We start from the raw sequence: 12,834 nt of genomic DNA, 5'->3' as shown, positions 1-12,834 counted from the left end.
ATACACTCCTCAAACAGGTGTTTATATTTTTTAGTTACATTAAAAAGTAGTATTGTGGATGTAAGAAAATCTGTCAGTCTGCCTGTACACCCTTATTCTGACCCCATTAATCAATCGTCTTTGCTTGATTTACTTTTGCCCCTATATCCTGATTTCGCTGAACCTGCGCCTGATTCTTCCTAGCATCCCGTGTTCATCTTTGACTTCGTCTTTTATTTTTTCTCTTCTTTTTTTTTCTTCTTATCTCTGTATAAGCTATACCTCTTCTTGTATGGAATATTTGTGGCTTTTTATACCAACTTTCATTAACTCCAACATCTGATCTCACAATTTTCAGCACTTTGTTTCTGTTTCCAGAAGCCAATGCTTGGTGCTCATCCTGATCGCTTCTGTGGTTATTCCTTTTTCTCTTTCCCTCCAGTTTTTACTGGGGATCTTAACCCCTACTATTCTCTTGATCCGTAATCATAATCCCTTTATCCCCCTACTTTTTCAGTCACGCATTCATTCCTCTGCTGCCCGAATTTTTGTGAGTAAATCGTACATAGTGTTTTCCATTTATCTCCCAACCAAATGTTCTACTTTCTCTTCCAGATCTTAAACACCTCTCGGACTTTTTACCGAAGTCTATGCTTCTTTTGGGTGATTTTGACTGTCGGCATAACCCTCTGGGGCAATGATCTGACAAATACCCATAGCCGCCTTCTCGAACCTTTTGCCCTTTTTTCTTCTTTGTCTCTTCTGAATTCTGGGGGGCTAGCCCATGTTGACACACGCACTCGCACTTTAAGCCCGTCTTGATCTCTCTGTCATTCTTCTATTTATTTAGAGATTACCTGGAGAGTTTTTAATGACCTCCATAACAGTGACAATTTCCCCATCCTCGTATTCTTTTCTTTCCACCCTACTCTTTCCTTTCCTTCCCTAAGTGGGAGTTTGATAAAATTTGCCTTGAATATACTCACCCTCTATACTTCTCTTTCTGGTCTCTCCAATCTGCCTCTCCCTCGAGCTCTTTTCCTTTTTCATGATGCATTATTCAATGCTGCCCTCCTTTATGTTCCCAGTTCTACCTCCCGCGGCACACGGAATTGCAATCCTTGTTGGAATTCAGACTGTGCTCGGGCTGTCCGCTCTACGTGTGCAGCGTGGAAATACACTTGATACACACACCTGATTGTATTAATTTGGTTTGGAAGTAGAGTGTGGTGGCCTGTAGGGCCCTCTGTATGGCTTAGCTTGAGTGCTGTAAATCTTATGTCTCCACCCATACGGTTGACACCACTCCCCCTCAGAGCTGGAAGAAATTCCGCAAGATTGCGATTAAGCTTGTTCCAGATATTTCACCTGTACTACACCTCCATGGTTCTGTCGTAATGGATCCGGTGTCGGTCACAAAGGAGCTGGGTTCTAACTTTTCAAATGCTAGCTTCGGTTCTCATCTTCCTCCTAATGTTTTTGCTCATAAGCCCCTTATTAAAACTCGTCCCATAGACGTTCGCACCCATCTACAGCTCCCCTATAACGACCCCTTTTCTATATCAGAACTCCAGTCTGCTCTGACCCCTCTGCAGTTCTGCAGTGGGGGGCTCAGATGGCATTCATTATGAGATGAATCGTCATCTGCCTCGATCCGTGAACCTTTCAGTGTTTGCAGAATTTCTACCTGCAAACCGTATTTGGGAGGTGTCAGTCCCAGATGACTGGCTTGAGGCAGTTTTTCTTCCTATTCTGAATCCCGGTACTCAGGGGACTTTCCCTAAGGATTTCCGACCCATGGCCCTGACCAGCTGTATCTGCAAACTTTTTGAGTGTATAGTCAATGTACATCTGATGTGCTTCCTAGAACACTATCACCACCTCTCCCCTTCTCATTCTGGAATTCGCAAGGGTAGCGGCACGACTGATGTATTAGTTGCCTTGAGTGCCTATATTCGTTCTGCCTTTGCTGTGGAAACCTCTGTTGTAGCCGTCCTTTTCAATCTGGGAAAAGGCTTATGTCAAGACCGCGAAATATCATATTCTATTCTAACTCCATTATTTTGACCTTCGTGACAATCTCCCAGTCTTCCTTAAATGCTTCCTCTCTAGCCGTTCATTTAAACTGAGACTGATAGCACTTTCTCCGACTCTTTATCAAGAATACGGTGTTTTCTAAGAAAGTGTTCTGAGGAATACTCTTTTCCTGGTTGCCCTCAATTTTTTTCTTGTTTTATGGCATTTTCTCGGCCTTTTATATTGACGATCTCACACTGTTCTGTCGGGGAGCGGACTTCCCTTTCCTTAAACTTGCGATTGATGCCGCCTCGTTCTAGGCCACTTAGGCTCTTCGACTAAGACCTGTGCTATGATTTTTACTCGAAAGCAGGTCATTCTTCGTCCCCCTTTGTCGCTCTATGGTAGTCCCTTTCTGTATAAAGATTTTCCTAATCTTTTGGGGTTACTCTTTGACACACGTTTGACTTGGTCTCCCCATATATCTTACCTTCGAGTATAATGCTCTAAATCCCGTTCCTTAATTAAAGTCTTTTCCGATTCTTCCTGGCAAGATGATAGACGCACACTCCTCAATTTGCACCTCTCTCTCGTGCTGTCTAAACTGAATTCTGGCTGCCCAACCTACTCCTTTGGTCTTTCGCAGTCTTGATGCTCTGCACCATGCTGGATTGCACCTCAGCTCTGGTTCCTTTAGTTCGACACCTATCCATAGTTGGTATGTTGAAACGGACGTCTTGTCGCCCCAGGATCGAGGTCTCAGCAACATCCTCATTCAAGCATTTGCCGTGCATTGGCTGTTGCTTCTCCAGTGGGCCCTGTTCCCTTTCAACTCCCTTTTTCTGTTAGGATGTCTCGCTTTCAAGCCTCCCTTTCAGTTTGGGTTAGCTATGTCTCTCCTCATGTCGTACCATCCATACCTCCCTGACAGGTCCCATTTGTGAAGTTTTGCAATTCTTTGACCCTTGTGGTAAAGTCTTGAAACGTTCTTTTTCAAAACATTTTTCTTCGGACTCGCAATATGTTGCCTCCTTCACGTATGGGTCCAAGTCTGCTGACTATGTTGGATACTGTGTTGTGTTGTCTTTCCTGAGCAAACCTATATGTGCCGCCTTCCTCTGGAGGGTAGCGTCTTCACAGCTGAACTGTATGCTATCTTATATGCCCTTCCTTGGTTGCTTTTCTGTCGTCGGCGCTCCTTTGTCATAGTGGTTTATTCTAATAGTGCTCTCCTGGGTTTGGAATCATTTAACCCTACACATCATGTGGTAGTAGAAACCCAATATTGGGTCTCTCTTGTCTCTAGCAGATTTATGCAGGTTTAGTTTTGATGGTTCCCAGCCATATTGTTATTTCCTTAAATGAGTGTGCGGATGCTGCCGCTAAGGAGGGTAGCCGCGCATTTCCTATTTCCCGAAAAGATGTTCCTTATTCGGATTTTTTCCCAGTAATTCATTCCTTGATCCATGCCCATTTGCAGCATCGTCGGTCTTCTGTCACTGGTAATAAACTGCGTGCTCTTAATGGTAGATTGTCCTCTAAGCCTTCCTCCTACCACCGTAACCGGAGGTGGTAGGAGGACCGGCTATGGCTAGTTTACGTATTGGCCATTCACGTTTAACTCACGGGCACTTAATGGAGTGCCATCCTGCTCCTTACTATTCGAACTGCATTGTCCCACTTATAGCCGTGCATATCCATATTGAATGTCGTGACTTCCAGAAGGTGCGTGTGTCTTGTTTCACTACTGTCCCTTGTTTTCATTTATCTCTCGATAGAATCCTTGGTGAAATTGATTCCTTTGATATCGCTTGCATTATGCGCTTTCGATCTCATATTGACATCTTTAGGGACATTTTGCGGCTTTTCATTATCCTACGACATTAATGGTGATACATTGTCTGTCCAGCTTAGTGCATTCTTTTGATAATTACTTACTTACAGAAAATATATTAATACTTAGAACAATGAAATATGTGAAAAAGCACCTAACGGTTCGAAGTCAGTTACAGTGAGGGACGAGAAGTCAGACTGGTATAGCATATGAAGTTCCTTGCGGATCGGAACCAGAACGCATAAAATTTCTTATCTGTGCTATTGACGTTACTGCAGATGTTGGGTCCTTTATGTAGATATTTGCAGTGATGCAAAATTAATGTGGATTGCAAAATACTTTCCGATAACAAAGATAAGATACACAACTTATCAGGGAAATGGTTACTATATTTCAACACCAACCAGAGTAAGGTTTTGAAAATGAGACCAGATGACAGTAGATCATCAGGACGGTTCACACTGATGAAAAATGACCTGCCTGCAATGACTAGAGAAAAAACACTTGGGAGTACATAAAACACTAAACTTCTCTAGAAACACAAATATATAGGACTTGTGGGGATGCGCAGCTGCTCCCAGGTCTCCCCATATAACATTTATAACAACCAATCTCTTCTCACACTGCACCTAGACATTGCTTCCATTCTTTGGTAATGTACCTGAACACTACACCTTTGTAGTATGGATATTTAGTCATGGTGTGCAGACTTCCAGAAGATTCAAATTTGTCTAATATCAGGAAACTTCCTCTTCCTATGCATGACTTTTGATGATTGCCGACAATCGATTACCTTAATATCTATCACACATTAAACAAATTATCAACATTCAGTCGTGTCCTTCACAGTGTATGCTGTTGCTATTCTTTTCATTAGAATAATGAATGACCATCGCAGGAACATACATATTCACGAAGCTTCAATGAATACACTTTTACTAGTCATGTCTATAGCCTTGTGAATGGCTGTACCTCTTCAACAGTACCTGTTCTCTTCCTACGTGGAGAAGCTCTTGTCGTCACTGAATCCTGAGGCCCCCATGTTTCTGTACCTGGCCTTCCAGAGCGTTCACTTCCCCAATGAGGTTCCTGAGATCTACACAGAACCATACAGCTACGTTCAAGATGAACAACGCAGAATCAAACTCGGTAAGACTTTACGGTATTTGTTTCATTTTACATGGGGATGGTATTGAGTAACACTTTTGTCAGGTTTCTCGGCACCACCCTTTGTTTATGAAAAGAATGATTCATTAGTGATTGCTTGAATGGGATACAATCCTTATTTCCGACTGGATAACATGCCAAGTCATATGTCTTTCTAGTCTCCTTGTTTTCAGGATTCCGATGAACACATTTAGAGTAGTGTAGCTCATTTTGGTGAGATATTATCGAAGGAAACCTTTAAATGATCTCAGAGTGTGGGCCCTAGACAGTCGGGGAAGTAAATGAAATCTTTTTAATAGGGTGAGTGAGTTTTACTTCAAGGGTGAGTGACTGTTGGGTGATTGGCTGTTAAGGAAGTGACTTCTTAGGTGGGAGTCAAGGCAGAACGGGCCATGAGTCCAGCCTAGGACACAGATTTGTGGTGCGGGAAGAGGCTTCGTGATCACACGAGCCACAGCTGTGTGTGCTTCGTGTTGTTGGCAGTTCTGTGTGTTTTTTGCTAAATGTTTTAAATCTTCCCAGATACTTAGCAACGTCATTCCCCTCAATATGAAGCCCGTTATCAGCGTGAGTGGCTTGGTGGGGGCTTGTCGGACTGTGATGCTGTGATGCTCCATGCGTTGGCGTTTCATCTGACCTTTTTAAGCCTTGCGTTCCTGCAGCCTTCATTTCTAATTTTCCAGATCCCTTTCCCTCTTTCTTTTGTTTCTTTTTTCTCTCTCCACCTTTTCTACTTTCTAGTTGTTCCTTCCTGCCGACTCGGTTCCATTCTTGAATATTAATTCAGTTGCCTTCTTCTGTTCTGATATCGGGTAAGTTGAGACGGCATTCTCTCTCGTCCGTAGGACTAAAGTGCATGACTTATTCGAGCGAGGGGAAACTTTTATGTCAAACCCATGCCTTCGTTGCTGAGCCCGATCTCGACGGGATTAACGGTTCTTAAAGTGACGATTGCATGGTGTATATCCACGATTCAGCCTCGGGGAGTGCCCCGTTTTGTCAGGTTCCCTGTTATCTGATTGTGGATCCATTAAGGAGTGTGGAGCTTATTCGTAGATGATTTTTTTACCCCTTCGAAAGCTCTAGGGAATTTGCCTAGACAAAGAGCCACCGCATCAACAAAATTGATTTACCATAAGAGTGCGTAGCTCTGCGGGACATACCCCCTTACTCGGTAGTTTGAGATCAATACCGTCTTCACTAATTCACTACTTCAGCTGAGGATTACAAGACTTCTGCCCCCACTGGTTGAGCCAACATTAATCACATGCAATATCATAAATACAAAATATTTATTCATGTAAGTCACTGATTACACACAGATTGGCACATAAATAATCACAACTCTGATCAATGGCCACAGCCGAAAAGTTAATGATCATTCTCTTAACAGTCGCCCCGCTTTATGGTTCAAGCTTCTTCAATGTGGCTTGTGTAGATCAACCTCTTGGAACAAAACTTACCGACTCTTGACTTCGGTGGGACTGCCTCGTGGATTTGAAGACTGATTCGGCTGTATGTGGTGGATGCGTCAGTACTCTTGAACATAAACTGTCCCTGGTGTCACATGCGGAGCCACATCAGTACGCTTGACCATAAACTTTCACTGAGGGCCACATGTGACGGCCGCATCAGTACTCTTAAACATAAATGGTCTCTAGTGCCACATCGGTACTCCTGAGCATAAACTGTCCCTGTGGCCACATCTGTACTCTTCAACATAAAATGTCTCTGGGGGCAACAAGTGGTGGCCCCATCAGTACTATTAGACATAAACCGACCCTTTGACCACAAATGGTGGCCACATCAGAACGTTTGAGCATAAATTGTTCCTGGAGCCATACGTCGTAGCCACACTAGTGCCCTTGAACATAAACTTTCCTTGTGACCACATGTGGTTGCCACATCAGTACTCATGAACATAAATTATCCCCGAAACCACATGTGTTGGCAACACCAGTACTCTTGAACATAAACTGTCCTTGGAGCAATATGTGACTACCAAATCAGTTCTCCTGATCATAAACTGTCCTTGGAGCCATATGTGACTACCAAATCAGTTCTCCTGATCATAAACTGTCCTTGGAGCCATATGTGACTGCCAAATCAGTTCTCCTGATCATAAACTGTCCTTGGAGCCATATGTGACTACCAAATCAGTTCTTCTGATCATAAACTGTCCTTGGGGCCACATGTGGTGGCCACCTAAGCACTCTTGAACATAAACTGTCCCTGAGACAATGTATGACGGACGCATCAGTTCTCATGAACATAAACAGTCCTTGGAGGATACGGCATTACTCTTGGATATTAACTTCCCCCTGAAAAAAGTGGTGGCCACATCAATAGTCTTGAACATACACGTGGCCTCGGGCCACGTAAGTACTCTTGAACATAACTGTCACTGAGGCCACATCAGAACATTTGAACATAAACCCTCCCGTGACAGCCACATCAGTACTCTTCAATATAATCTCCCTGGGACCTGTGAAAGCCACATCAGTACTCTTCAATATAATCTGTCCATTTGGCCACATATGGTGGCCATCAGTACTCATAAATAGTAACTGTCCCTCGGACCACATATAGTGGCTACATAAGAACATATGGGCTACATATGTAGCCCATATGTAATATATCATATACATAAGATTTACCATATCATATATATATATATATATATATATATATATATATATATATATATATATATATATATATATATATATATATATATATATATATATTGGTGTATACTGGCAGCAGGTTTTCTTTCAAACATGTTTCATTGAATATGACCGCATATTCTGTATTTATTATTTTCTGGTTTAGGGCTTCTATCCCTCTAACTATTTTCTTAGCATCAGGGCTTAATTGAAATAGGAGTTCTCCAAAACTCATTTTCGTACTTTTAAGGTGAAGAAAAGAAGTGATTTACTATAGAGTGTATTACACTTATTTGTATAATTTGCACGACGTTTCGAACCTCCATGGTTCATTCTCAAGTGAACAGATCTTACAATACTAGTTGATTTTATACCCGCATTAGGTCAGGTGATAATACAATGAAGGTGAAAACATGGGGGGATACATAAGGGATAAACATAGGGGCTGCAGAAGGCTTATTGGCCCATACGAGGCATCTCCTATCTAAACACAAAGATTAATCCAGTGTAATTGGCCTGTTATGTTGGACATTGTCTTCTGTGTTGGCATCGATATGTTCTTGTCTTGTCCTTACTCTCATGGTGGGTAGAGTAAATAGTTCCGTGATTTGGGTGTTCATGGTAGGTCGCTCTATTCTTATGTGAATTGCCTCAAGAATTTGTAATCTTCTTGAATCTTGGGTTTTGTCTATTATGCAAGTATTCTTGTTCAACATTTCTCTTGTTAGAGTAATGTCATGGGCTTGTCTCATGTGATTCCTAGGGGCACCAGATTGAAGATGGCATGTCAAACGCCTCGTCAGCTTGGTCGACGTCATACCTATGTACTTACATTGAAGGTTACATCCTTCGTGGGGGCAAGTGTACATGTATACAACGCTTGACTGCTGTAGAGGGTTCTCCGTCGGCTTCGGGCTGTTTTTGATAAGGAGTTCGGAAGTCTTCTTGGTTTTGTAGAATATTATCAGGTTTATGTTTTGGTTAGGAGTAGTGCTTTTTACTCCTTTACGGATTATTTCTTTCATTATTCTTTCCTCTTTTATATGTTCACTGTGCATGGTTGATTTGTAATATAATTTTATTGGGGGTGTTGTGGTTTCTGTTCTAGGTTCAGAATTATACCAACGGTCCAAGTGTCTTCTTATAGCAGCGTTTATTTCAGCGTTGCTATATCCGTTGTTCACCAATACCTGAGTTACTCTTTCAAACTCTCTACTCACATTGCTCCATTCAGAGCAGTGGGTAAGCGCTCGACGAATATAAGCATTGAGAACACTGGCTTTGTATCTTTGGGGGCACTCACTTCTACCGTTCAGGCATAATCCTATGTTGGTGGGCTTGGTATATACGTTGGTGCTTAAAGAGGTTCCTGTTTTTGTTATTAGTACATCCATGAATGGCAGACTGTTATTTTCACTATTTTCATGTGTAAATCGGAGTACTGACTCTCTCTCTAGGTGTCTTTTTAGGTCAATTAGTTCATCTGAGTCTTTTACTATTACGAATATGTCATCTACATAACGGCAGTATACAGTTGGTTTTTGTCTGCTACTGAAGACCCTATCTTCGATGGTTCCCATATAAAAATTAGCAAATAAAACTCCTAAGGGGGAGCCCATTGCTACTCCGTCTATTTGTAAATACATGTCTCCTTGTGGACTGATGAAAGGGGCTTCCTTTGTACATGCTTCGAGAAGACTTTTCAAGTGTGGCTCAGGTATGTCTAATTTGGGGGTGCTCTCGTCTCTGTATACTCTGTCCAGTATCATTCCTATGGTTGTGTCGACTGGGACGTTGGTAAAAAGGGATTCAACGTCCAGGGAAGCGATGATTCCATCGGGCTGGGTAGATTTGATCAATTCTAGGAAATCTGCTGATGATTGTAGACTAAACTTACTTGGAGTGTATGGAGTTAGGAGTTCATTGAGTTTCTTTGCCAGGTGATAAGTTGGGGTTGATATTTGGTTGATTATAGGGCGTAGTGGGTTACCTGGTTTATGCGTCTTAACATTGCCGTAGGTATATCCTAAGCCATAGTCGCCTTGAAGTTTCAAATTTCAACGAATCACGAGGAACCCCGTAGAAGACCTTAAGCTGAAAGTAAACAAAACAATTACAGCAATCAACGCAAAGAAAGGTAGTGTGCATTTCAATAAACTTCAAGGCGACTATGGCTTAGGATATGCCTACGGCAATGTTAAGACGCATAAACCAGGTAACCCACTACGCCCTATAATCAGCCAAATACCAACCCCAACTTATCACCTGGCAAAGAAACTCAATGAACTCCTAACTCCATACACTCCAAGTAAGTTTAGTCTACAATCATCAGCAGATTTCCTAGAATTGATCAAATCTACCCAGCCCGATGGAATCATCGCTTCCCTGGACGTTGAATCCCTTTTTACCAACGTCCCAGTCGACACAACCATAGGAATGATACTGGACAGAGTATACAGAGACGAGAGCACCCCCAAATTAGACATACCTGAGCCACACTTGAAAAGTCTTCTCGAAGGATGTACAAAGGAAGCCCCTTTCATCAGTCCACAAGGAGACATGTATTTACAAATAGACGGAGTAGCAATGGGCTCCCCCTTAGGAGTTTTATTTGCTAATTTTTATATGGGAACCATCGAAGATAGGGTCTTCAGTAGCAGACAAAAACCAACTGTATACTGCCGTTATGTAGATGACATATTCGTAATAGTAAAAGACTCAGATGAACTAATTGACCTAAAAAGACACCTAGAGAGAGAGTCAGTACTCCGATTTACACACGAAAATAGTGAAAATAACAGTCTGCCATTCATGGATGTACTAATAACAAAAACAGGAACCTCTTTAAGCACCAACGTATATACCAAGCCCACCAACATAGGATTATGCCTGAACGGTAGAAGTGAGTGCCCCCAAAGATACAAAGCCAGTGTTCTCAATGCTTATATTCGTCGAGCGCTTACCCACTGCTCTGAATGGAGCAATGTGAGTAGAGAGTTTGAAAGAGTAACTCAGGTATTGGTGAACAACGGATATAGCAACGCTGAAATAAACGCTGCTATAAGAAGACACTTGGACCGTTGGTATAATTCTGAACCTAGAACAGAAACCACAACACCCCCAATAAAATTATATTACAAATCAACCATGCACAGTGAACATATAAAAGAGGAAAGAATAATGAAAGAAATAATCCGTAAAGGAGTAAAAAGCACTACTCCTAACCAAAACATAAACCTGATAATATTCTACAAAACCAAGAAGACTTCCGAACTCCTTATCAAAAACAGCCCGAAGCCGACGGAGAACCCTCTACAGCAGTCAAGCGTTGTATACATGTACACTTGCCCCCACGAAGGATGTAACCTTCAATGTAAGTACATAGGTATGACGTCGACCAAGCTGACGAGGCGTTTGACATGCCATCTTCAATCTGGTGCCCCTAGGAATCACATGAGACAAGCCCATGATATTACTCTAACAAGAGAAATGTTGAACAAGAATACTTGCATAATAGACAAAACCCAAGATTCAAGAAGATTACAAATTCTTGAGGCAATTCACATAAGAATAGAGCGACCTACCATGAACACCCAAATCACGGAACTATTTACTCTACCCACCATGAGAGTAAGGACAAGACAAGAACATATCGATGCCAACACAGAAGACAATGTCCAACATAACAGGCCAATTACACTGGATTAATCTTTGTGTTTAGATAGGAGATGCCTCGTATGGGCCAATAAGCCTTCTGCAGCCCCTATGTTTATCCCTTATGTATCCCCCCATGTTTTCACCTTCATTGTTTTATCACCTGACCTAATGCGGGTATAAAATCAACTAGTATTGTAAGATCTGTTCACTTGAGAATGAACCATGGAGGTTCGAAACGTCGTGCAAATTATACAAATAAGTGTAATACACTCTATAGTAAATCACTTCTTTTCTTCACCTTAAAAGTACGAAAATGAGTTTTGGAGAACTCCTATTTCAATTAAGCCCTGATGCTAAGAAAATAGTTAGAGGGATAGAAGCCCTAAACCAGAAAATAATAAATACAGAATATGCGTTCATATTCAATGAAACATATATATATATATATATATATATATATATATATATATATATATATATATATATATATATATTATTAAATATGACCGAAAAAGTAAGATTAATAATTCTAACACGAATTTTCTCAATCTTTCGTACATTTCTTTTCACTGTTGGAGGTAAATCAAAAATCAATTCTCCAAAATTCATTTTTATTTCTAGTCTGACGCGACACGAGCGCGTTTCGTAAAACTTATTACATTTTCAAAGACTTTAGTTTACAAATACACAACTGAATAGAACTGAAGTTTAAGCCACCCAAAAGGTGGCACGGGCATGAATAGCCCGTAAGTGGTGGCCCTTTTGAGCCATTACCAGTATCAAGAGCTGACACTGGAGATCTGTGGAGGTGCAACTGCAGCTGCGTGACGGGAGATGTCTCCCGTGCTGGTAGATACCAGTTGCGTTGCTCCTGGCTGTATGGGTTCGAGTCACTTCTGAGGTGTGAGTTTTCAGTCGCATATAGTCCTGGGGACCATTCAGGCTTGTTAGCATTTGTGTTCCTCACGTGTGCCCCAAAGAATGAGGAGATTTGATAAAATGCTATGCCCAAGATTACCTTCCGAGTGCCGGCGGGGAGGTGGTTCAAATAGCTTCGGCTATCACTTCCTTATGTCCGGTCGGGATGGTCAAGTGGATTAAGGAGTCCTGTAGATACCAGGATACCAGTTGCGTTGCTCCTGGCAGTGTGGGTTCGAGTCACTTCTGGGGTGTGAGTTTTCAGTCATATATATATATATATATATATATATATATATATATATATATATATATGTCGTACCTAGTAGCCAGAACTCACTTCTCAGCCTACTATTCAAGGCCCGATTTGCCTAATAAGCCAAGTTTTCCTGAATTAATATATTTACTATAATTTTTTTCTTATGAAATGATAAAGCAACCCTTTTCTCTATGTATGAGGTCAATTTTTTTTTATTGGAGTTAAAATTAACGTAGATATATGACCGAACCTAACCAACCCTACCTAACCTAACCTAACCAATATTTATAGGTAAGGTTAGGTTAGGTAGCCAAAAAAAGCTAGGTTAGGTTAGGTTA

The 12,834-nt window shown here is 41.5% G+C and overlaps 1 protein-coding gene across 1 annotated transcript in view; it reads left to right on the top strand.

Moving 5' to 3' along the window:
- LOC123766952 (arylsulfatase B) overlaps positions 1-12,834 on the top strand; it is a 205,598-nt gene that overhangs the window by 89,920 nt on the left and 102,844 nt on the right. The window contains 1 exon segment of the mRNA XM_069307715.1: positions 4,813-4,978. Coding sequence (XP_069163816.1) covers positions 4,813-4,978 — 166 coding nt within the window.

Source organism: Procambarus clarkii, chromosome 60, assembly GCF_040958095.1.
Source record: "Procambarus clarkii isolate CNS0578487 chromosome 60, FALCON_Pclarkii_2.0, whole genome shotgun sequence".
Taxonomy (NCBI): Eukaryota; Metazoa; Arthropoda; class Malacostraca; order Decapoda; family Cambaridae; genus Procambarus; species Procambarus clarkii.
Note: the sequence above shows the minus strand (reverse complement) of the source record. Positions and strands in the feature narration are given on the sequence as shown.